The sequence below is a fragment of the Protopterus annectens genome, chromosome 12.part0 (genome assembly GCF_019279795.1).
Source record: "Protopterus annectens isolate FY-2018-M chromosome 12.part0, PAN1.0, whole genome shotgun sequence".
Lineage (NCBI taxonomy): Eukaryota > Metazoa > Chordata > Ceratodontiformes > Protopteridae > Protopterus > Protopterus annectens.
The window spans coordinates 1,331,021,935-1,331,049,021 of record NC_056746.1 but is presented as its reverse complement, the minus strand read 5'-3'; the positions used below and the strand labels follow the sequence as shown (position 1 = coordinate 1,331,049,021).

At 40.3% G+C, this 27,087-nt stretch overlaps 1 protein-coding gene across 1 annotated transcript in view; it reads left to right on the top strand.

Moving 5' to 3' along the window:
- The window catches only part of LKAAEAR1 (LKAAEAR motif containing 1), a 259,422-nt gene that overhangs the window by 192,628 nt on the left and 39,707 nt on the right, over positions 1-27,087 (top strand). Inside the window, exon 3 of the mRNA XM_044090387.1 lies at positions 2,837-2,959. Coding sequence (XP_043946322.1) covers positions 2,837-2,959 — 123 coding nt within the window. The remainder of the gene's footprint in view (positions 1-2,836; positions 2,960-27,087) is intronic.

Genomic DNA, 27,087 nt, shown 5'->3' with positions numbered 1-27,087 from the left:
GGAACCTTTTAATTTGAAAGAAAACTTTTTGTGCACAAAAGTACAATAACTAATAACTAATTAATAATTAAAAATGAATAATAAATAATTGTATAAATCTCCACCAAAGTCAAATTAAAGCAGGAGAGTTCAACTGTCAATAATAAGCGTGGTGATGGAGTCTCCTAGGATTGAGAACGCTGATGATGGAAATCTGAGTGTTAAATCCTGATGGTTTACATACTTCCAGTCTGATCTGCCATTCTTATTCATGGTTTTCCAGTCTGTCATGTAATGAAACTTGTAGTTCTCCTTTTGGTATGAAATCTAAAATACGAAATTGGAATATCTTGTGTCCGGGTTGATCTTGGTTGAGTTTAGCTAGTGCGTTGTTGTTGTTGTTGCTGTACCAGATGTCTGTAGGGTGTCTAGCAATTCTAGTTTTAAGTCTGTTGATAGTTTTCCCAATATAGAAGGCAGGCCATTAGGTGCATTGGTCCACCAGTTTAAATAATTTCTTAAACAAAAGGAAAATAAAACTTCTGAAGTTCTACAACAAAACTAAATCTACTTGCCTTAAAGACACTATCAAAAGGATTAAAAAAAAAAAGCTAGCAACAGGAAGATCACAACCAGGCATAAACTGAAACCAGCATTTGAGACCAAGGAAAATTATAAATCCTTCTTTAGCTATGTCAGAAAATTAAGAAACAACACATAGCTGTTTTCTGTACTAACCTAAAATGGCATCACCCACTCTGATCCCGAGGACATAGTTTGCCTCCAGATATGTATAATGCAAACATTACCGTAGAAATTCCACAAATCCTGAAATTCTACACATCCCCTAAGATCATAAAGGAACATGTCCTAATTGTGCTCTCAAAAATAAAAATACCTCTTCCATGGGTCCAGAAAACTTACCTAGCTATCTGTTAAACAGTGCCAAACATGCCCTCAGGAAAACCCTCCTGAACGTAGTTAAAAGAAGATTAGCCACATTGTCTGTCCCTGAAGTATGGAGAACCCCCATGTGATATTGCTTCATAATGGGTGGGGGGGGAGGCTTTACAAACCCTAAGAATTATAGACCCATCAGTCTAGGTAGTGTAATCTACAAGGCCATAGAGCACATCATTTCCGACTTCATAAACTATGATAGCAAAAACCTGATACAGCCAGACCTTCATCAGTTTGTGTTTGTGGAAGTGAGGTCATGTCTACTCAGGAAGGTCACGGGGCTGTGGGGGGTAGACATTATGTTCCCACAGACTCAATAGATCCAGGTACTTAGATACCACCCCCTATACTGGTATTATAAACAACAAAGAAACTTAAATGTGGATCTATACATGGTAAGGTAGATCACAAAACAATGAAAGATAGAACCCACATTGTTGCTCTATCAGGTGCCTCCGCAGTTAGAATAATTAGGTCTATACCTCAGGGCTCAATGCTGGGACTAGTCCTTTTTGGTTAGCCCAGACTTATGGCTAACAAAGTCTATCTATGAATGCAGACTGGGGATTACTGTCTGATTATTCCTTGACGTGGTGTCACTATAGCAAGGACTAACTCTTATAAACTAATGGGGTACTAAACAAGGGCTTAAATTGAATGCAAAACAATGCAGTATTATCACATCTGAAAAAAAACTCACTTACCCAGCTTACAATATAATTAGTACCCCACTCCAAACTGATATGGTAGTCAGGGATCTTGATACCTTGGTGGAAAATTCTTTCTCCTTTGATTAACATTTAGCATTAGTCATCAGAAAATCCTATTTATAGCAGAATTGGTACATAAATGAATCTTATCCAGGTCAAAAGAAGTTATTGTCCCTCTGTGCTCTTATTCATCCAGTTGTAAGGGACAAGGCCTCCTTTTGGTATGTAAATGTCCAGATACGTCACCCAGCTAAAAAGCTGTCAGTGGTTCCAAATTTAAAAGTTACTGGTCTTAGGAGACAGGCTTAAGACCTATCTCTATAATCTGTTAAAGACTCTTACATGGTGATCTGTGCTTTACATTCCATGCCATTAAGGACGCAGTCCTCCTTGAATTCTTGTATCTTCAAAAATCAAACAGTTCTACAAACACTACAACTAAGGGTTTGAATTCCCAGCAATAAATAAATGAAACCTGATGCAGTGACACTTATTACCCAATGAACCACATTTCCTTATCTTTGGAAGAAATTTCCATTATACGTTAGACTGACATCCTTGCATCCTTCAAGCGAACCATGACAATTGAGTAGGCATCTGCAGATTCATTCTTGGCCTAAATTGCCTTACGCAACTAAAATCAGAGTGTACATCATGAGTTAGTTATCAGCACTGCCAAATGGTCTAATGAGTCACTTTTCCTAGGATCCTGTTATTATGATAAAGTATGTGGTCGAGATTATTTGAGATTATTTTATGAAATATATTACATGTTCCAAGATTTAAGAGTGTTATAATGGTTGTACATACTGCGATGATCTAATAGGAGGTTATTAAGGCTGAGGTTCCTCATAAGTCATTGCATAGATTGCAATGTGGACTTGGCCAGCTGCATTGTCAGATCCAGTGTTCTGTGCTTGATGTATATGGTTTGCTCTGTTCTGGATCAGTGATGATGCAGTAGTGCGTAGCTAAAATAGTCATTCTATAATATAAAAGTAAACTTAAAATGCATGTTGCAAAAATATATTAGTTTTAATTACAGCTATGTACTATTTAATATCAGTTTTGTCGAGTATTTAATAACTGTATGTTTCAGAAATCTTTGAAGTCTGATACAATGTGCTCATCAGTTTGCTTCTGCAGTATGATATCTCACTCATCCTGTCTTTTGCTTATAATATTAGGCTCAGGAAATCAATCAACTGATACTAAGTCAACCAACTGCTAGAGATGCGGTGCGACTGGAGGTCCTCCTTCCACCACGAGGTCAGAGACCAAGCCTCAGTGACCCCGTCGATAAACTAGAGGCAAGTTTTCATTGGATTATAGTTCAAAAATAACTCTAAGTGATCGTTTTGTCTGCCTGACTCTCATTCTCTCTGATCTTCCTTTCTTTTTCCCTTCACCTTTACAGATTTAAACAAAAGATACATTTTAAGGATTAACTGCAACATAAACTCATATGCCATCAAGAAAACTGCAATTCTTTCAAAGTATAAGTGCCATTTAATGAGCATAATTCAATCTAGTGACAACAGGAAGATCAAACCATAGCCTTTCAGAACCAGAGGGCAAAGGTGCATTTTCATTGCAGTTTATTTTAGGATAAATCCCCAAACTCCTTGGCAAGTGATAATTCCTATCTCTGTTCCACACTCTGTTGTAACTGTATTTAAGTTTACCAAAGCAGTGAGGAAGTTATAATGAGTGTTTTTTAAAAGCTCATCTTAGCAGGATAGTCCTGGCTGAAAGGCCTTCATCTGGTTGTCTTTAACCACACAACTAAATGTATCATTTGATGCTTCTTGAGTTCTCCTCCACTGTGGCAGTTCTTCAGTAATGTAGTATGGTATGTTTAACGTATTTATGGTGGTATCGCATATTTAATTCATTTATGGTATTGTGGTATATTTAATTTACTTACTGACAGAGAGAAAAACTCCAAAGTATTACAAAAACATTTTAAGAACAATAATTTTACAAGCTTCAAAAATAATATAAAAACATATACATCGTCATCATCATCTGCCCCTTTTTCCCATTTTCTACATGGGGTCAGAGTATCATGTTAACTTTTGCCATCTTTCTCATTTCAGTGCCACACTCCTGCCTTCTTCAACACTCATGCCTGACTGTCGCAGATCTTCTTTCACACAACCCATCCACCTCTTTGCTGGATGTCCTCACTTCCTCCTACCTTCTTCCTGTCTGTCCCAAATCTTCCTCACCAGATTGTCTTCTCCTTTTCTACACATGTGTCCAACCAGTGTAATTTGTTCTATTTGACCTTTTCTGCAATTGGAGCTACTTTGGCTTCTGCTCTTATGTCCTCATTTCTTCGTCTGTCCCACAGTGTGCATCCTACCACCTTTCTCAGGCACTTCATTTCCATCACGTCTAGCTTCTTCAACTGTTCTGCCTTTACTGCCCAGTTTTCTGTACCATACAGTAGTACTGGCCGCACCACTGTCTTGTACACCTTACTTTTCAGCTTCTTTGGCATTCTTCTGTCATAGACTACACCTGATACTCTATGCCAGTTGGCTGCAGCCCCTCTAATTCTAGCTTTGACCTCTTCATTCAGACTACCCTTCTCCTCAACCACCCCTCCCAGATACTTGAAGCTGTTTACCTGTTCCACTATCTTCCTTTCTGTCTCTATTCTCAGCTTCTTCTGATTACCCCAATTTGCTGGCATTACCACAGTCTTACCTGTGCTTAGCTTCATCCCATGTGCCTTCATATACAGTTTAAATAATTATACCAAATTAGACATAATATGAAAAGATTAGTTAAGAAGTGATACAAGTTATATGAAAATGATTTAATATTTAGAGAAATGTTAGCCAGATTATAGAGAAACTAAATGTAAGTTAGTATAATAGAAATAGGAATTGCAGTATGAAGAGAGAGAAAAGCAGGCTTATGGTATAATTACAGAGAAATCCAGGGGAAGGAAATTGATTGAAGTAAGGAAGTGCGTGAAGAATGGAGAGTAATGAGGTGTCAGGTATGAATAGGTACTTGTTCACGTTTAGGTATGTGGTTTATCCTGCTGTTGAGCAAAAACAGAGCCAGTTTTTGGCTGGGGAAGTCTTTCAGAATGGATTTGAAGGATGGGAGAGGGCATAGACCTGATGGATACAGGTAAGGAGTTCGAGGCCTTAGCAACATGGTGTGAGTACAGACAATCCCCAGCAGATTGTAGCAGACAGGAGTTTTTGGTCATTGGAAACATATGACCATCTGAGAACAAAGTTTTGCAGAATGGTATTTAGTACTGAACAAGCAGGTGGATGCTGGGTAATTTTATAAGTGATAAGAAGGTAGATAAAACGAGAGTGAAGACCACCACGATAATGCAGCAAAACTTTCTTTTATTGTGAATAAAACACACACACGAACCTAGTGGTTTATTACTTGGAATGCATGCACTTGTTTAATAATGAATGTTTTAAAAAGATGCTGCTATACAAACGCTTTGTAGATGATGTCATTATTTTTTGGAATGGTACAAGTTCTTTGCTTTAGTAGAGTATCTAGAATCAACCACCTCTTTCTTCAAATTTACTGTTGAACACTCCACAGTTAAAATAGATTTCCTAGACATAACCATCAGGAAAGATGAAGAAGGTTTCATACATCATACTATTTACAGGAAACCTTGTTGGAAAAACACATTGTTGGAATATAATAGCATGCATCCCAGACATGTGTTTTATAACATCATAAAAAGCCAGTATATTAGGATTAATAAATTATGCAAGGACACTGAAGATCGACTAATACAAACTTCTAGATTAGAACAAATGTTTGTAGAAAGAGGATATGATCCAAATCTAATTAACTCTGTGAAACAATCTCTACAGTTGCCCCGAACTTCATCTACAGACAGATCTGTGACACATAGCACACAGTTAAGTTATACACCTAGAAAACAGTTAGTAAATTTTAAAACTAGATTCACTAGTGATAACAAGTTCATTACCAATATCATACACAACAACTGGCACATTCTCCTGACTGATGAAGAGATTAAGAAATTAGTTGGAGCAAAACCGACTTTTATCTACAGCAATAGTAAGAACCTAAAGAGACTGTTATGTATTGAAAAGGCTAGTGATATCAGTCATAATAAGAATAATATGGTAAAGGAAAAATGTGATAATATGGTGACTGCACAATAAGTTAGGGACATACCCATGTAATACCTGTAATATGTGTGGTCATATTACAAAAGATGTTGATTTTACACACCCTATGATGAATATTACTTTTAAACCTAATTTTACATCTAATTGTAACAGTGCCAATCTAATTTATTTAGCAAATTGTCAGAATTGCAAGGCATTTTACATAGGCATGACGACAAGATCTCTGAAAGAGAGGATCTACAATCACTTATATGATATTAAGAAGAATGACCTAAAAAATGCCTTAGCTAAACACATCAATAACTACCCAGGACACACTTTTAAATTTAGAACGCTACAACTAGTCCATCCGAATAAAAGGAAAGGAGACACATTCAATGAACTTGAGAACATTGAACTAGAATGGATTATTCGTTTTAAAGCACACTATGCCCCTGGTTTAAATCAATACATTAGCGTTAGATCGGCACTTAAAAAGAGAAGTTTAAAATAATATAACACATATATAAATATAGATGTTTAATCCAGATGTAAAGGTGTTTTTTCCAAGTTTTTTACATCTGGACTTAGCCCTTAAATAGCAACAGAAATATAAATATGAATGATATATAGTATATTTCTGGTACATATGTCCACACTTTCAATATACCTTTTCCTGTATACAATTAATTTCTATTTATGTTCCTATATGTTTTATTCTCATATATATAAAAATTATTTATGATATTTTATTACATGAAATAAACATACATATACTTCTTCTATATCAAATATTGATGTCCTTCACATATATATATATATATATATATATATATATATATATATATATATACAATTCATATAATTTATATTATATATATAGATAGAATTTATACATTATACATTATTTTGATACATATAATAGGTATCCTTCTATAAATATAAATATACACAAGTTTTACTATATATATATATATATATATTTTATTGAGAATTATTACTGCAACATATATATTTTATATATATCTATATATTTTTGTAATATTGTAGCACATACTTTTAAATATTTTAAATATTTTAAATATTTTATGAATCCAACTAGGTGGCTTTGACTAGATTCATAGTATATAATATACATATAGAAATTCATTAGTTGCCCCCTTGTCTTTTGACCTGACTATACTATACATCAGTTTCTGCATAAGAGAGAGGTTCCATCACTTTTATTTAGACTCCAACATTCATCTTGTTGAAGTGATATACCTTTTGTTTGTCCCCTATTTTTTAGGCTACTAATACAAATATATATATATATATATATATATTTTTAGCACAACGAGTTTTGTCCTTAGTGTAAGGGTCACTAGGTGTTTTTCGCTTGATGAACAAGACGTCATATGAAACGGGACATTTAATTCCCGATTATTAAGTTTCTATTCGTTTCTGACTATGAGGTCCTAATATAGTCTTTCAAGAATAGTAGTTATAATCTCATATATTCTATAACGTATTTTATAACTTATTTTAATATTTTAATATTTATATGATGTATATATTCCATATTTCACAGATGTCTTGTATACCTATGCTATATTTTTTCTTATTGAAATGTATTTCTTGTCAAGTTTTTTATATGGTTATAGACATTCCTTGTCTATATACCTTGTGACTTATGGTTGTTTTTATCTGTGTACTGAGATGTGATGCTTCTATGGTACCTTATATACAGTGACACAACACAGTTTTAGTTACGTAGAAATGATTTAGCAATTCCTTCTGTTTATTGCATTCTTAATGTGATTTTATATTTGAATATTTACACTGAATAACATAGTTTTATATTTTTTGTTGTTAAGTAGTACACATAGCGATGAAGTAATATATATATATATATATTTTTTTGAACATATATTTTCAGGAATGTATATTTCACGCAGTTTCTTGTGCTATGTCTATGTACTATGTCTCTATTGCACTTACTATCATGTACCTTTAAATTATTTCTATACTTAGATTTATATTGGGTAATTGATGGTTGTGTTCATGAATTAATTGAATGATTGTTTTCAATAATCACTACCTATCTCTATATATAAGGACAAATGTTTTACAATTTAATAGATCTGAAGAAGCGTACAGTCCGTATGCGAAAGTGCTCATCTTGTGTGTTTTATTCACAATAAAAGAAAGTTTTGCTGCATTATCGTGGTGGTCTTCACTCTCGTTTTATCTACTATTTGTTCCTGTTGTTGGTGGAGAAGACCTTTGGGAGCTAGCCGAGGTTGTGTGTGTTTTTTAAGTGATAAGAAGGGTAAGAAACTGTGTATATGTTAGTTGATGGGGCAGTTCTGAACAGTTTAGGTTTTTCAGTGCTATACACTGGTGGGTTCTGAAAGGGGTATTTGCTGCAAATTTAGCAACTTTGTTATAGTATTGTTCAAGTTTTGATTTTTCTAGTTCCTAGAGGTTAGTAAGGATGGGAGTGCATAAAAAGTGTGTGGAGGAGAACAGTAGTGTTGTTTTAGTTGCATACAAGGGCACCAGAACAATAAGGCGGGGGGGGGGGGTGAGCACCCTCCCACTTTTACAGCTGCAAGTTGGCTTTAACAATTCAAAAACAAAAAGCTTCTTCACTTCACTCTGTGGTGGTGGTCTCTGCTCCTTTAAGAAGAACCATACATATGTAAACACATTCCACACTAGTACGCAGAATTTAAACTAGCCATTACATAGTGAGAGAAGGAAAGAGTGTGTGTGTGTGTGTGTGTGTGTGTGTGTGTGTGTGTGTGTGTGTGTGTGTGTGTGTGTGTGTGTGTGTGTGTGTGGAATTTAAACTAGCCATTCATTGCTGTATGAAAGAGAAGGTGTGTGTGTGTGTGTGTGTGTGTGTGTGTGTGTGTGTGTGTGTGTGTGTGTGTGTGTGTGTGTGTGTGTTTAACATACCTCTCAATTGTTCAGATTTAGCCTTGTAGTTTTGGTCTGTTTCTCATAAAATTTACAGTTTTCTGACACATCAGGGAGGACTGAAGTCACTAAACGACATATATATGAGTTTCAGATTTCATATCCTTCAGAAAATGCATGCTAACACAAACCCTGTTATTCTAGCAACTTTCTAAGTTAAAAAGAGCAATATTTAAAATATATCCCTATTTTCGACCATTGTATCCTCATTAAGGATTTCATGCTTTATCCGTATTTCTTGTACTATGCGGTTGAGAGGTACGCATACCACTCAACTGTCCAGATTTTTGCAGAATGGCCTGATTTTGCCTCATATTGTTGGTCTATTCTGCAACATTTGTGGTTTTCTGGCAAATCACTGAGGACTGAAACAACTAAATAATGTCATACATTTGAGTTTCAGTCTTCATTTCCTTCAAAAAATGCATTCTAAAACCAATGCTGTTATTCTAGCAGCTTTCAAGACTATAAGAGCAATATTTAAAATCTGTACCTATTTTGGGCCTTTGTCCCCCATTATTTTAGGACTTGTCCAGAATTCGTGCGCTAATAGGTTTAGAGGTATGGAGGTATGGTATGTAATGCCCTAGTTAGGGGGTGGGCAGGTTAGCCAACTAACTTGATCAGGCTTGACCCTGTAACTATGTGACAGGAGACAAGAACCTAAATCATCTATGCCAGCTATCAGACTGCTGATGGAATTGTGAGTTTGAGTTCCAGTACATTTTCAGGGAATTATGAGTTTCAAGGGAAGAAAGTCTACTGCTGCTCATGTTAAGTCTGTTTTCAACATGCAACTAATTGTTTTGTTTATCAAATGGCAGTCACTGTTTATTCTGTAGAATTTTAAAGTAGTGTTAGAAGCATAATTGCCTTTGGTGCAGAAGGCTGTGGATTCTACTCCCAGACAATGTAGATGGAGTGTTGATATTGCAGTGCCCTATGATTGCTGATTACTTGGTGGAGTATGTCCTCCTTTGTATGAGATGCCTAATAACTATGAGCTTGTTGTTGGTTTGTCAGTCATTCATAGGTTCATAGGTTCATAGGTTCATAGGTAGGTACTAGGCTATCTGTCCAAAGGCATTTATAAGCCTAACCAGAATGTGATAACTTTCGATGTCCCCTTAGATTAGTTCCCTGTGCCTCTCTCCAGCAGAGCCACTGAAGTGATCCCTGGGGTAAACTTTCTGTTTCCCATCCACATGTCAAGGTTTCTTTTGAAGAGTGTTAGTGAGGAGCTCTGCCTAATGTAGATTGGAATCTTGTTCCGAAACATGGGAAGTCTCTGGGACAGGAATATATCCCTTCAGCATGTCCTATTTATTGTTGTGGTGAGGTTTAGATCCCTAGAGCGTATGGCTCGAGCGGATAAGGTTTTCTTTAGGTGGAGCATGTCCATCAATTCTGGGTTGGACATGGCCTTGTATGTCAGGCAGAGATCACTTCTGAGTAGGCGGTATGCAACCGAGTACAGCTGTAGTTTGTTCAGTCGAGCTGCATAGGGCATCTGTTTAAGGCCAGTGGTCCTCTTGGTGAGGTACTTCTGTGGTCTTTCTAGCTGTTGCAGGTGTCTTGCAAGGTGCATCCCAAATAGGGCATTGTACTCTATGATGAGTGATGAGTAGAGGAGCACAATGACCTCTTTTGATCTGGATGTGAACCCTTTTGTGATTAGGTAGGCCACGTAGAAGGATTTTGTAACCACTTTGGCAATATGATTATCAAAGGTGAGATTACTATCTACTTGGGTCCCCAGATCCCTTATTACGTCTTCCATATTTAGGGGACTACCACCTATGTGGTAGTTTGTGGGTACTTTGTTTTTTCCAAAGGGGATGACTGTGCACTTTTTGGCATGTAGCTTGAGGCCATGATTTTGACACCAGGTATCCTTCTCAGAGAGAACCTTTTGGAGGATGTCTGTGTCAGCCAGAGAGTCAGTTATAGCCCCTAGTTTGCAGTCGTCTGAGAACTTGGTCAGCCATAGTCCTCCTGTGCTTGCCTGTACCTCTGAGAAGTATATGCCGAACAGGAGGGGGTCCTAGGACTGAGCCCTAGGGAATGCCACTTGTAACCGGTTTAGAGTTAGACCTAGCTCCTGCAACTCTCACCATGTGGGTTCTGTCTGTGAGCCAGTTGGCAACCCATCTTGTGACATAGGAGTTTATGTTCAGGCTGGTAAGCTTGTCTATAATACCAGATTGGGGAATGGTGTTGAAGGCCTTAGTGAGGTCTAGGTAGGCTGTGTGTATCACCTTTCCCTCATCTATAGCCTTGATAACTGTCTCAAAGAAGTCCACCTGGTTTAGGAGGCATGATCTGCCCTTAACAAAGCTGAACTGGGTAGGGTCCAGTGTTTGGAGGTTTCCAATGTCTCTGTTAATGACTTCCATGATGATGCACTCCATAGCCTTGCAGGCCAAGCTAGTCAGGCTTATAGAGCAATAGTTCCCGGGGTCTGTTGTGGCTGCACCTTTGTGGAGCGGAATAACCATTGCTGTGTACCACTCTATGGGTACGTAGCCTGTGGAGAGGCTGAGTTTGAAATGTGTATTTAGGTGAGGGGTTAGTTCGTCTTTGAGCTCATGTAGGACGCAGCTTGGGACACCGTCTGGTCCCACTGATGCTGTGTTTTTGGCTTTGGAGAGGGCTGTTTTAACCTGAGTGTCTGTAATTTCAGGGACTCTACATTCTTCTGGTATGGTTATGGGCCCTTTTGGGGGTGAGAGGGGGGTGAAGTTTGCGCTGAACCTGTCTGCCAGGATGTTGGCGATATTGGTCGGTTCAGTGTATTTTGTGCCATTCTGCACTAAGTCTGAGCAGATGTGAGCATTGCCACTTAGATTCTTGACATAGCTAAAGAATGCCTTGTGGTTATCTTTCCTTATTGCAATATTACCAGCTTACTAATTTATTTAATGTGACGCAGGCAATTAATTCTTCAAGGGCAGCAGGTACTGAATTTTTTGATGAAACATTGAAATGTAAAGTTGCTTGTCAGCAGCAACCTCTTCATAGTTATAGATCTATTTAATGTGAAATTATTCAGATGACCTTTACTTCTGTAGAGATTGCGCTTATTCAGTGATATTGTTGGATTGTAATGATGGAAGTTTGAGTGGCCTTTTATGGTTGAAATTTTTGAAATGGCTACTTTAGTCATTATTGGTTCATACATTTTGTTTCATCGCTTATTAGAAGAATGTTAAAAATTACAAATTTAAAACACATTCTAACAAGTGATGCTGTATTATACAAAGAATATAATGTAATGCATTCAGGAATGTGAATCAAAGAACACATGTGTGTATGTATGGCCCTACAAATGTGTGCAAGGAGCCTATGGTTTGAAAACAGTCCAAAGGTAAACAATTCTCCAGTGGCCAGATGCATTTTCTCTGAATGTGAGTTTTCATGCCATTTCAATGAAAGGGAGTTTCAAGGGGAGAGAAGTTTACTGCCCGTGCCAAGTCTGTTTTCATTGTGAGACTGTATTGTTTGTTTAGCAAATCAGTGTTTGTGCTGTGTGTTTTCAATATCTGTAATCATTGTAGAAGTAGAGAAGCACGCTGACAGGTGTGAACATTGTTTATGGTAACTAGGTGGAAATAGCCAAGTAATGGAACACTAGAATGGCTGAGGAGGGGGCTGCTGCTGGGATGTAGGGGGTTGCTGCAGGAGGGGCTGCTCTCGGGAGGCCTAATCTATTACCCTGCCTAGGGCCCCATTTGACCATGATCCAGCTTTGGCATTTTGCACTATTTGCTATAAACTATTGGAAGTTGGAATAAAACAATAAGTGTCAGTTGTAAAAAAAAAAAAAAGTGCTTTTGTTCCATGTTTGGCGATAAAGGAATGAAAGAGCTTATTATTTTACAACTGACACCTTTTGTTGTTTCATTCCAACTTCCGATAGTTTATAGTTTTCACTGTTATTTACTGTTAATTTTTTAACTGTCATATTGTTGAACATGCCAGTGCAGTTTTGTGGATTGTGAACCTCAACTGAAATGGCAGCAGCCCACCCAGGTACATTCTGAGCACCCATTTATGAAGTGATCGCCATAAAAATAATAACGACAATGATGATGATGGTGGTGATAAAATAAGACTTAATGCAGGCAAGAAACTGAAATAACTTTGACTCTGCTGTTACCGTGCTTTCAGAAGTTAATACAGTTTTTCCCTTAATTTTTTTTCAATTTTCATTACTGAAAGTTGGCGCCAGTTTTGTTAGATTTTTAAGGAAACAATTTATTTAAAAGCACAATAAAAATACTGTATAATTTTACTGTGCTTATAAAAGTGTTATTAAAGCTTCTTGCCTGATTTTATTTATTATTATTATTGTTATTTTTCAAGTTGCCCAGTTTTTGTTGCACTTTTGCACCTGTTGCACCCTGGGGTGGCAGAGAATGGCTGGTTATTCTCTCCAGGAAGGATGGAAGTATTGGAATTGTTTTACAGTCTCCAGATGCCTTAGCAAAGCTCTAGGTGTGCATTGTGACACATCTGTGTTAGATCCTGGTTCAGCTTCTAGTCAGGTGGGTAGTGTGGGAACCACAGAATCAGGTGACCAGATATGATGTCATTCTATAGCTATAACTGAAATTATGTGAGATGTTAGTGATAGATGTGATAGTGATACTTGGCACTCTGTTTTTGAGATAACAAAGACACTCATCCATTTCATCTTGTCTTGTTCTAAGTAAGTAAGTAGGGAACAGTAATGCTTCAGTCAGTTAGGAAAATATAGTGAGAGTAGTTAAATATTGATGTTAAGTTGTCAATCTCGCCTTCATTCTTGCTGGATGGGTTCGGAGCCGATCCTCGGCTCCGACTCGGCACTTGCTAAGCTCGAGAGTCACTTTTACCAGCTCGAGGCAGCCCCATATCCCATGATGCAAGGCGGTATATACCCAGATCTCGTTTGCCGCTTCGCTGATGAGGTACTCCTTTTGCCAGCTCGTGGTAAGTAATTCTTTTTACTGTTGTTAGACTCCCCAATCCTAAATTTTCTTAATTATTTCAGTATAATTGTCATTTCTACGTAGTTGTAGGGTCTCCCAGCCTTTTACCGTTTCCCTACTTGTGTTTATTTAGTCAGGCCTTCTTCCCTACCCATCCCTTCCTGTCAGGGTGTGTGTGTGGGTTTATATATATTCCCCTTTATATTAAAAGTTAAAATTAAAATTTAATTTTTTGACTGGACTGTGTGAGTCTTCGTGCTTGTGTACTCATTATGTCAAAAGAACAGAGGGTCTCAGGCTTCAAGAAGTGTGACTCGTGCTGTCAGAAGATGTCTCTGACAGATGGTCACACTTCTTGTATCTACTGCCTGGGACCTCTCCACCTGCAGGACTCCTGTGCTATCTGTCACTCTTTCAGCCAGAGAGTCCTGCAGGAAAGGAGAAACAAATTAATTTTGAGAGGTCTTCTTAAACCGGAGGGCTCCCCGGCCAAATCGGCTCCGGGCAAACCCTCTAAGACCACCAAGGTCCAGGCTTCTGTTTCTAAGCCTTCGGCCTTGGCTCTGACTCCTTTGGAGTTGAGATTGGCTCCAGCTGGAGCCGATCCTAATTTGGCTATCGGTGCCGACACTTTGACTGTCCCATTGGTGTCGGCTCTGACCGGCTCCGACCACCATGTGGCTAAGGCTTCGGTATCAGCGCTGACAGGCTCCGATACCATTATTTCTTTGCCTGTATCGGCTCCGGCTGGAGCCGATACATCCTTGACTACACTCGGAGCCGAAAAGTTGTCGGCTCCGTCTGGAGCCGAGGTTTCGTCGGCTCCGATGGTTCCTTCGAGGAAGAGGTCCAGGTCTCCCTCTTTGAAACCGATACTGTTGGCTCCGACCTCTCCTCTTCTTTTGGAGCAGAGCCATCGGAGCCGATCATCTAGGTCTTCCAGGCTGTCAGACCACGATTTGGAGAGAGTGGTAAGCAGATTGTTAAAATCACAGGCACTAGCCCAAATGCTACATAGTCCATTTCAACAGATGACTACTAGTCCACACCCTCTTCAAGTTCCTCCTTCGACTCTCCTCCAGAGCTCGGAGCCGGAGTCTATGGGATTAGTCACTGCTACGGCTGTGGGGCAGATACCACCCCTTTCTGCTCCCTCAGCTTCTACTCTTATCTCCTCCTCAAGACCTTCGTTGGAGGGATCCAGTGGTCGGGCTTCCCTGGTCTGCTCCGAGGGGGTGAGTGGCATCGTACCCTTGTCCAACCCTGCTCTTCCCCTCGGGGCTTCAGCCTTGGTGAGCTCAGCCCCGACATCTGCCTCGGAGCCTTCCCTCTCGGTGGACCCGGGAGCCCCTGTTTCTTCGGAGCGGGGTCTCTCGGATCTCCCTGGCAGGGGAGCCTTCAAGGTGATGAGGAGTGTGCTGGCCCCTGGGCCCAGTCAGCAGTCTATCCCCTTAGCTCCTCCCTCTATGGTGCCTGTAGATGTCTCTTCCCACTCTCTTGCTCCCGGACCGAGAGATCCACCGCCTCAGGTTTCCCCACTGGGAAGAACCCCTTCTTCCGAAGATTCTCCTGATCCTTCAGGAGATCCTCCGCATAAGAGGACCTGTAAGAGGAAGCACCTAGACTCCCCTGAGGCTACAACTTCAGATACCGACTTAGATGAGTCGGAGGGGTCCCCAAGATCCCCCTCTGAGGATGTCTCTTTTTCAGACATCCTAGAACTCCTAAAACAGAGGGGAAACTGGCCCTCCATAAACCCCTCTGAGGATTAGTCGGTATACCTCGAGGCGTTCGGATCTCGACCCTCCACCTCCTGGGTGTCTCTGCCTTTTGACCCCCTCATGGAGGTAATAGCTCGGAAGGTGTGGGCAGCTCCTGATTCCGTAGAACCAGTTCCCAGGAGGCCTTCTAAATTTATTACAGCCCATTCCGAAAAGCAATTCCTTACAAAAGGTGTCCCTGTTGATGCCATGGTGGTGGTGGCCGCCACTAAGAAGGAACTTGCAGATCCTTCCGTACCAGTCCATCCTCCTAACAAAGATTCTAGGACCATGGACAGGTATGGTAAGTGGATGTTTTCCTCAGCGACCTTTGCTATGCATTCGCTGAATTACTTATGTCACTTCACCAGACTTCAAAGGGACATCCTTAAAGAATTAGGTGAAGTAGTACAGGATCCTACAGCTCCAGGGGCTCAGGATAAGATTGCTTCTCAGCTAGGAATCCTTAACTCCATAGCCAACTCCTCCATGCGGCTGATTTCGTATGCAGCAGATGGAGCGAGTAGAGCTGCAGGGACAGGAGTGTCTCTTAGGCGTCAATCCTGGATGCGGCTCTGTAATTTTGCAGATCCCTTTAAGGCGTCCTTCACAAACTCTCCCTTCGATGGAGCAACTTTGTTTGGTCCTCAGGTGAAGGATATGTTGACCAGGTGTGAGCAAGATGGCAAGACCCTCTCTGCCGTAGGGGTCCATTTTTCCACCCCTTCTAGGCCTTACCCTAAAGGAGAGAAGGGCGGAAAGATGTGGTTCCGTAAATCTCAGGGAGTCACGCCGGATACACATGGTCAGTTTACCCCTAGAGGCAGAGGGGGTAATAATAACAGATGCCGCCCTAGGGGCAGAGGGGGTCCACAAAACCAGGGAAGCAGAGAGCCTCTCTCTGACAAGCCCTTCCAGCATCCCTGAGGTGTTGCCCGACTGTCCATCCTTGGAGGCAGTCAGGGGAAGATTATCGCTGTACCCAGAAGCCTGGCTTTCCCTTTCACAAGACAAATGGGTACAGTCGATCATATCCGAGGGTTACAAGATTCCTTTCGAGGAAAGTCCCTTCACTCACAAAAATTCCCTTCCAGATGTTCCACCCGGTCTAAGGGAAATCGCAAAATTAGAAGTATCAAAGCTTCTACAAAAAAGGGCCATTCAGCCAGTTCCAACAGACCATTCAGAGCCTGGAATCTACTCAAGGTTCTTTTGGTTCCCAAAAGATGGGAGATTGGAGACCAATATTGGACCTCAGCAGACTCAGCAAGTCTGTGAAAAAGACAAGATTTCGGATGGTCACACTTCAATCGATTTTGCCCTTTCTGGGCAAAAACAACTGGATGTGCTCAATAGACCTTCAGGATGCGTACTATCACATAAAAATCCACAGATGCTCCAGAAGGTTTCTCCGCTTTCGGCTGGGGTCCAGTCATTACCAATTCAGAGCCCTGCCCTTTGGTCTCACTACAGCCCCCAGAGTGTTCACCAAATGTATGGCAGTGGTCACGGCTCACCTGAGACGTCAAGGATTCCAGGTGTTTCCTTATCTCGACGACTGGCTCCTCTCAGCCACCACCAGGCATCAACTTCTCCAAGCCAGAGATTATACCCTAAATCTCTGCACTCATTTAGGAATTTCTATCAACTACGAAAAATCCTCCTTATTGCCCTGCCAATCTATTACTTTTATAGGCGCAAATTTAGACACTGTCCGGATGTCAGCAAACCTCACAAGCAACAGAATCCTAGACATCCAAAACCATGTGCGGATCATCCTTACCAGCAAAAAGGTGCAAGCCAGACTAGTCCTAAAGGTATTGGGCCTCATGGCAGCTGCCATTACTCTTCTCCCTTTGGCCCGCTTTTACATGCGTCTCCTTCAATGGATGTTGTTCACCCAATGGTCCTACCAACAACTCCCCATGCGTCATCAAATTCTGGTGACACAAACTTGCAAAAACCATCTATCCTGGTGGATTTCTTCTCCCCAGGTTCATCAGGGCAGACCCTTTGTTTCCCCGGCCCCGGTAGCCACAGTCACTATGGACGCCTCCCTGATCGGGTGGGGGGGGGTCATTATCAGGGCAGGATGGTTCATGGGACGTGGCAACCGTTTGTATACCACCTGCACATAAATGTCCTAGAGATGAGAGCAGTGCTTTTAACGTTGCAAGCCCTCAACGACTTTCTTCCCTTGGGAACAGTTGCAGTTCACACAGACAATATGTCCGTAGTGTGGTATATCAACAAACAGGGCGGAACCAAGTCCTACCCCTTGTGTCGAGAAGCTCTCAGACTTTGGCAATGGGCGATCTCCTCTCATCGGTTTCTGGTAGCAACGCATATCCCTGGGAAAACCAACATTTTAGCGGACAGATTGAGCAGAGCTATTCTCATGCCTCACGAGTGGTCTCTCAAGCAATCTATAGTGGAGGAGATTTTTCAAGAATGGGGCCGCCCATGTTGCGATCTTTTTGCTACTCCCCAAAACAGCAAATGCCCGGACTTCTTCTCTCTCTTCCCACTTCCAGGCCATCCCCCCAGAGACGCTCTTACCCAAGATTGGCCCCAGGGACTTCTTTATGCCTTTCCTCCCTTTCCTTTGATACCACAGGTACTCCAGAAAGCTACCGTTTTGAGAGCCAAAATGATTCTCATTGCCCCGTATTGGCCTCGACAAATTTGGTTTCCGTTCCTCCATCGTCACCTCTTGGCACAGCCGTGGCATCTGAACCCAGTGCCAGATCTTATGATCCACCAATCGGGTCAGCTGCATCGGTCCATTCCTTCTCTCAACCTCGCAGCTTGGTTGCTCCACTTCCTTCCTTAGCCAGGCTTCCTATGATCTCTAACCCTGTTAGGGATATCATAGTGGCTTCTCTTAAATCCTCTACTAGAAGGATTTACACTAGCAAGTGGAAACGTTTCTCCCTTTGGGCGAAATCAAGGAATATAGATCCTTTTACTGCCTCTGTTCATACAGTTTTGGATTTTTTAGCGGAAATCCTTAAATCGGGTTCTTCAGCTTCCACTGTCAAAGTTCAGTTAGCTGCGATCTCGAACTTTCATGTCGGTTTTGCAGACCATAACATTATGTCCCACAGGCTTTGTAAAGCTTTTCTAAGAGGAGTTTTTCTCCTTAATCCTCCTGTCAGGAGTCCTCCTCCTCAATGGGACCTAAATCTAGTGCTGACATCCTTAATTCTTCCTCCCTTCGAGCCAGCTGTTTCATGTTCTCTGAAGTTTCTTTCTTGGAAGACACTCTTCCTTGTCGCTATTACCTCGGCTAGGAGAGTGTCAGAACTGCATGCCCTTTCTGTTCGTCCCCCATATTTGGTCTTCCACAAGGACAGAGTATCCTTGAGAACTAATCCTTCCTTTTTGCCCAAGGTTGCTTCAAAAACAAATTAAACCAATCTATTGATCTCCCCGTATTTTTCCCCAATTACTCCAACAGATCGGAACAAAAATTACATTATCTTGATGTTCACCGCCAACTCAGATATTATTTGGACAGAACAACACAATTCAGAAAGTCTGATCAACTCTTTCTTTCTTATGCTGAGAATAAGAAAGGCCTTCCTGTTTCCAAAGTGACCTTGTCTAGATTGCTTTCTTCCACCATTTCCGAAATCTATCAACTTAGGGGCAAACAGCTGTGCTCAAAACCAAAGGCACATTCCACCAGAAGCTTAGCCACTTCCACAGCTTTTCAGGCTAGACTTCCCTTAGATACTATTTGTGCAGCAGCCACTTGGGCCACTCCTCATACCTTTGTTTCTCATTACAAATTGGATTTGGCCTCCAGGGATAGAGCCAGTTTTGGTTCTACGGTTCTCAAGAGTCTGTTCCATTGAGCCACCCAGGATAGAGGTGCTAGGGACACGGTCCCATCCAGCAAGAATGAAGGCGAGATTGACAACTTAACATTTAGAAGTTATGTACCTACCATAATGTTCCATGTTAGTTGTCTTCTCTCGCCTTCTTTCTTGCGACCCTCCCTCCTGCCCCCTTGCCTGGACAGACTTTGATCTCCCTTGTCAGGAAGATTGCTTCTTTGGGCGCCAGTTAGTTATCTGGGTTCCCATTATAGCCCTTTTGTTTAGGCTAATTGCTCTTCTTTCCTTAGTGGAAAGTTTTTTGTGCTAGGTGTTTTCCCTATAAGTACCAAACGAGATCTGGGTATATACCGCCTTGCATCATGGGATATGGGGCTGCCTCGAGCTGGTAAAAGTGACTCTCGAACTTAGCAAGTGCCGAGTCGGAGCCGAGGATCGGCTCCGAACCCATCCAGCAAGAAAGAAGGCGAGAGAAGACAACTAACATGGAACGTTATGGTAGGTACATAACTTCTAATTTTTCTGTATCTGTCCGAATCTTTCCATTGGTGTTGTTTTTATATTTCCAGTGAAATGAAACTCTGGTGTTTATTGTAAGTAGATATTCAGTATTTTCATGTTTTATATTTCATTATTTATTATTAAAAATATCTATACTTTTCATTATTTAGAAAATAATTTAACATTCGAGATTAATTGCATTTATTTGGTGACACTGTGGGCATCATACACTTGAAAGTCTTGCTGCTGGGTTAATACTACCATTTATACAAGTATTAATTTTACTAAGAGCAATTAGGTACCCTGGTAAGAGCCTTAAAGTAGCTGGCTGGTGACACTGAATCTACCTTATATTCTGGGCAGAGGGGGCATAGCTGGTAAATCTGTGCCAGCCTTTTCCAGGTGTGTGTGTGTGTGTGTGTGTGTGTGTGTGTGTGTGTGTGTGTGTGTGTGTGTGTGTGTGTGTGTGTGTGTGTGTGTGTGTGTGTGTGTGTGTGTGAAAATCAAACCTTGAAGACTGTGTCTGTCAACTACCTGGAACAGGGGACACAGAACACTGGTTTCTGTAGAGAGAATGGTGGAGTCTTATTTGGAGCCTGGAGAGGAAGTCTAGCCCAGGGTCTGGAGTGTGCTGCCTGTGTGCTCTTTAGGGAAATTGTGCTTGGTGCAGAGAGCTGCATCTGAAAATACTGTGTGTATCTAATTTTGTGTCTAAGTGAATGTTTCCCACTGGTGTCAGTGGTGCGGATTGAGGTTCCTTGATTACTAGCCCAGAGGAGAGCTGTCACAACACTAATGGACAGAGGCAGTTCCTAAATGGCGCATTCCTTACATGGATTCCCTCAAATTATCTATAGTATGATCGCAATTATTCTTACTAGAGCTAATATACAATTATCAACCATGTGATGGGTAAGACCAATCAGGAAATATTAATTCAATCACCAAAAGGAAAACTGGCTAAGCTTAAAATGTCCTCCAAGTGAACCTATGTTGAGGTAGTAAATTTTAAAAAAATTGCTCTTTTTAGATCACTAAATACCCTTCTCACCCTCTGACCCCCCCCCCCTCCCAGCCGTCAACAACTTCCGGCACCTCTGGTTGCATTGGTGAGAAAGTTTTTGACTCTGAAAAGGATACCTAGTTTTTGATGAGTTTTTCTTGTGCAATTGTATATATGCAGCTTGAATTTAATATTATCATCAATCATCATCCCCAATAATTTGCTATGAGAAGTGACTTCAATGCTTTTCATTATCAAAAGAGAGAATTTTAAATATTTTTTTAATAAGAAAAGGATTTGGTGAAAAAGTAGTTTTTTTCTTTTGTTTTGAGCATGAATTTTGAGTTGCAAAGCCATGTTTTAGTGGTTGTTAAAGCTTCCTGAGTAATCTTTGGAGGTGTACCATGTTGCTAGATGTGCAAATGAGTGCAGAGTCATCTGTATATTGTATTAGAGGGGCCTGTTGTGTGGATGTGTGGTGGGTGTTGGTGAAAAAGTTAAAGAGGAGGGGACCAAGGATAGAGCCTTATGGTACACCAGTATTGACTGGGAGGTATGGAGAGATGGTGGAGTGCCATTTTACTGACTGATACCTTTTGGATAGGTAGTTTTTCAAACATAGAAAGGTGACCTTAGACAGACCTAATGAGGACTTCTGAAGTAGACGTCTGCTGTGGCAAACTGTTGTTGAAGGCTTTAGACAAGTCTAGAAATAAGGAGGAGACCAGTTTGCCATTATCTCTAGCTTTACTGACAGTAGCTATGTAGGTGCAGTGTTAGTACTATGGGAAGGACAGAAGCCATGTTGTGTGGGGGATAGGAGTTATTCCTGCAAGAGATAGTTTAGCAATTTTTTAATACATTTTTCAAGTATTTTGGATGTGGGGATAAGATTGATCTAGGTCTAAAGGTAGTGTTGACTGAATTTCCTCCTTTGTGTAGCGGAATGATGTGTGATTTTTTTTTTCCATAGAAAAGTAACATGAGATTTCTGGAATGGCCTAATTATAAAGATTGAGACAGGACAGGCAATGATATTAGCTGCTGTTTTAAGGTACCCACTTGGAAGGCCAATAGCTGAACTACAGCATGGCTTGAGTTTGTTTGAGTATGTTTAAGTAGTTTTACATAGGATGTGGGCACAGATTTAAAGGTAAAAGTGGACATGATGATGTGTGGCTGTTGTGCAGGGTTGGGATCAGATGTTGGGGAAGCTGTGATTAGAGATGCTATATTATCTATGAAAAAAGTGTCGAATTATATTGCAGTTTCAGGTGGTGAGTTACTGGGAGAGGGGTTAGGGCTGAATTTTTTGCTGGGATGTAAGATTACTTTAATGGCTGTCCAGAATTTTTTAGGGTTGTGTTTAATATTATTCTGAAAGTTATTATAGTTTCGTTTTTTGTGTTCGTTTTCTTTTTAGGATGACCATTAAGCTTTCTGAAGTGATGGTGTCATATGTCTTTGCCATTCTTTCCATGCTTTTTTTCTATCACGCATTAGCATTCGACTCTTTTTAATAGCCAGATTGCATTATTTGTTTTTAATCTCTTAATTCTAAGAGTTACAAGGCTATTTAGGATATTTACAAAAGTTGTACTAAATTCATGTACAGCATTATCTTAGGGGAGACTTTTTAGGATGTTCCAGTTTATAACTGATAGGGTAATAACAAATATTTCTGGGTTAAACTTGAACAGGTTCTATGTTTTATAAACATGCTGTTTAAGTGGATGTGTGAGATGTCTGGTTCTATAGATGGAGGTGGTCACTGAGAGATTCTGACATTGTACCTGTGGTTTTGTATTTGCTAGGGTTTGATATTAAGATCCAGCCTAACACAGAATTTATCGTCTTGCTATAACATGTGGGTATATTAATTAGTTCTGTGAAACCATGTAAGTTCATGCTAGATGTAGGGAAGTTCAGAGTTTATGTCCAACCAGTTGCTACTGATGTCACCTAGTAGTATTTTTTTTCTTGTGGAATTGTTATGGATATCCAATGTAGGATATTTTCAGGCATAGCTGTATTAAGTTGTATTGTCTCCAGGGGGATATAAAGGACAGTAATACATATTTGTTTATAATTAGTTTCAGGAAAGAAATAAGACGCTTTGCTGAATTGAATTTTGGTATTGATTTGTTGAAGGGAGAAATGTGGTAGTTGCTGGGAAATGCTAAAAGCAATACCACAAGCTTTCCTTTTTATGTAGTCATTATGGATGTCATAGTCGGGAAGTGTAATTTCAGAGTTATGTTTTTTTGAGATTTTACATCTTCGATGATGTAATAGGGACCCTATATATATATATATATATATATATATATATATATATATATATATATATATATATATATATATAGTTATACCTGTATAGAACAGACTTCCATAACCTAACACTACAGTGCTGTAGGCTTCTGTGATTATTTTAATATGATTATTTAAAGTAGTCACTACATGCAATATAGCTCTATAAACTTAGATTCTTTATCTAAAGGCTTCTATGATTATTCTAGCACAATTACTTACAGAACGTAAGGCTACATGGTAACATAGCTCTATAAATCTAGACTCATTAATGGTTTATTGCTAATTTTTACTGTTTCTTTTACTATTGGCCATTTACAAATGTAAGTGCAATACAGATTTTAATTTTGTTGGTCACGGTAACTATATTTGATAGTGTGCTGTAAGCCTTGCAGTATGGGTGTACCATAAATAATTTACAGCTTTATGTAGAACAAGGAATAATTATTAATCATATATATGAGTTCCCTAGGAAGAAAACAGAATATTGCCTGAGCTAATGAGTCTTCAGTTACACAAACAGGCTGGGATTTATGAACATTTTACATCACACAAGGAAGCTTACATACTGTATAACAACTGGCTATTCATAATTCAGAGTTATATTATCTTATGAATTGCAAAGTCTGTACTACAGCCATCTATATACAATGTAGATCTCATTAACAGACGTCCATAAAAATGCCATGACTGCGCATCTGCTCCCTGCAACCTGTGCGATGGCAGGTATAGCATGAACATGAGCAGGTGAGGTGGCAGGGACTGTTACGCCACAAAAAATGTGATACAACTGTTACCCACAACCTAGGTGTGCAATCATATCTGTTCAAGACATGTTCGCCAATGTAAATAGCACATTGAAGTAAAACTTGGAGCAATGGAAGTCTCTTCCTCGTCGGATTCGCTGTTCAAGCAGCTTTTATGCCCTTTGTGCGCCCAGCTGTATACTGATCCAGTAGAGTTACCTTGCCAACACTTTTTCTGCAGAGGCTGCATAACCATGCACTGGCAAGAGTTTGGTAGTTGCGTCTGCCCTCACTGCAGTACTGTGTTTGAAGGGGACAACTTCCGAACCAACAAGTTGCTGAACAATATCACAGAGTATCTGCAGCAGAGGCAATTGATGGCAACGGAGATGCATTCTTACCCTCTGTGTACAGAACACCAGAAGAAGCTGGAGCGTTTTTGTATCACCGATACTGAAGTAATTTGCCTGGATTGTCGGGATTCCAGGAAGCATCTTCACCATGAGGTGCTCAATGCCCAAGAAGCAGCAGGAGAATTTAAGGAGCAGCTAAAGAAATCCCTGAAGAATCTGTCCCACAAGAGAGACCAGCAGAACTCAATTATAGAAAACTTTAAAGCTCAGCTCAATGCAATTCCAGAGAAGACCAAGGCAGTGGAAGAGCAAATCAAGAAGAGCGTTGGCAAGTTGCATGCCTTCCTGTGTGAAGAAGAGAATGCCCTGCTACGGAAACTTCATGAAGATGAGGAGCAACTAAGACAGATCCTGGAGCAGCGCATCCAGATTATCAAGAATGACCTACAGTTGCTGACCACTGGAGTAGATGAAGTAGAAAAGAGCATTGAAGAGGAAGATGAAATCTCTTTTCTGATGAAACTGAAAGAAATGCAGGAAAGGACCAATATCCCAAGTAAAGATGCGGACCTTTCCCCTGTGGCATTAAGTGATGACCAGTATGCTGGGCCACTGCAGTACTGGATCTGGAGGAAGATGCTTAATATTCTCGAATTAACTCCAGAACCAGTTAAATTAAACCCTGAGACGGCTTGCCCCTTCTTGATCATTGATGGACAGACAAGAGTGCGTTGTGGTGACAAGAAACGATCAGTGCCTGACCTTCCTGAGAGGTTTGACCCTGCTGCATGTGTTCTGGGCAACACTGGATTTGACTCTGGAAGATATTATTGGGAAGTGGATGTTGGTATAAAGACTGAGTGGGGGTTGGGTGTGGCAAAGGATTCTGTGACTCGAAAGGAGGAAGTAAAACTATCACCTTCCAATGGGTTCTGGGCCATTGTTCGAGATGGAGAGGTGTATGGGGCCTATACTGTGCCTCCTACCCCTCTTAAGCTGACCAAGCAGCCTAGGAGGATTGGAGTATACCTTGATTGTGAGAAAGGGTTGCTGTCATTCTATGACCCTTATGAGTTCTGCTGTATCTACACCTACAAAGACACCTTTGTGGAAAAGGTGTACCCTTTCTTCTTTACTGGTGTGAAGATGGGCAAGGGGCTACCATTGCAGATTGTGACACCTAGGCTGTGACATCAGGGATGGCAGAGCAAATAAGTACCATCATCAAAAAACAGTAGGCACTCTTTGTTACCTATAGGGGTGGGAGGTTGGCATAATGGTTAAGGTGTTTGCCTTATAAACCAATGGTGCAGGGTTTGATTCTCAAATGGGGTAATTGGCTAGGCTTAAAATGGTGCACAAAGGCAGTTAGCCTAGTACTAATCTATGAATCTATAATCTATGAATCTATGAATCTATGTTCAAGACAGCATTTGATATTAGTTACATATAAGAGATTCTAAATGTTAACTCCTGGCACACATTTAAATGTGCATGGGAAATTAAATATTTAAGCAGAGTTTCATACTCTGTAGCTGTATATATCCTCATGTTAGTCCATCTATGTTATAGTGTGTTATCGGTTTTGTAAATGATAATGCAAATGCAGATAATAAACACTGCAATGTCCAATTAATTGCTCAATTACTTTAATTAGGGCAAGGTTTATTCTTCCCTGGGTGTCTATCCAGAGTCGTAACAAAGGATACCACAAGATATTCTCCAATGAAATAATATTGTCTGTGGTGAATTCATATCTATATAATATTATCAGTAAGTGTTATAACATTACACCTTGTCGTAGCAAGAGGGAAACAGGAATTTTTATCATGACTTATCAATCAGTATTCTCCACTCTTTTTCACAAAAAGGCAGGGTCTTAAGTCAAACTTAGTTTGGTTTACAGTAAATTTAGCCCTGGCTTTAATAGACACAACACACTTAAAACATCAAGCTTTTCTTTTGCAGAAACCTGTATTTTTGATTTTCTACATTTCTGCATTTGATAATTGAAATGTACAGTTACAAAACATACTTGAACCTTATTGGTGGAACAGTGGAAGGTGCATTCAGTCAAATGCTGCATCTACTACAGCTGCTCATGTCTACCTTGAGACACACCTGCAAACTGCTACTTGTTTGAAAAAGCAAGGGCTTGAACCTGCACCAGCTTGATCTCCCATGTCTATGTAGCTTTCCCAGAACTTGACTCTCTAAAGCTATATCATCCTACCAGTGCTTAAGCTCTAACCCCTAGAAGTTCTAGCCTGTTCCCAACCCAAGGCCTTGCTCCCTTACCCTAAACATCCAGACTCCCTCCCTAACTCTAAAGTCCCTGATCGGTTCCTAACCCTAAAACTCCCATTCCACTCTCAGCTCCTACAGCCCCCCACTGCTCCCTAACCTCAAACTCCCCCTCCTGTTCCTTTTTCACAACTGCTTACCTAAACTCATATTTGACTTTGAGGCAAACAGCACTCACCTCTATGAGCGATTTGGGTCCCTCTGGCTTTGAGTCAGTGGTTTTCAAGTCCTTGAGACTCAAGTGCCTATAGTAGTTCCAGTGTTTGCAATGTCAGCCAAAGTAATTACCCCCAAACCTTTGCAAAACGTGTTAGAAGTCACAAATCTGCATTTATGCTCCACAAGTGTGAAAAAGAAATAAAAGTAATAATTTCTTGGAAAGGGTTTACCTACTTTGCCATAGAGCTAGTGAGTGCAAGGAGGGGAGCAGCCTGAAAATTCTGCTTTTTCTTCTTGGTTATAAATCCTAAATATGGAATTATAGATGTAGCATGTTGGCTAAAGATCTTGTATCAGAACCTTTAATTATCTGGTAGTGTAGCAAGC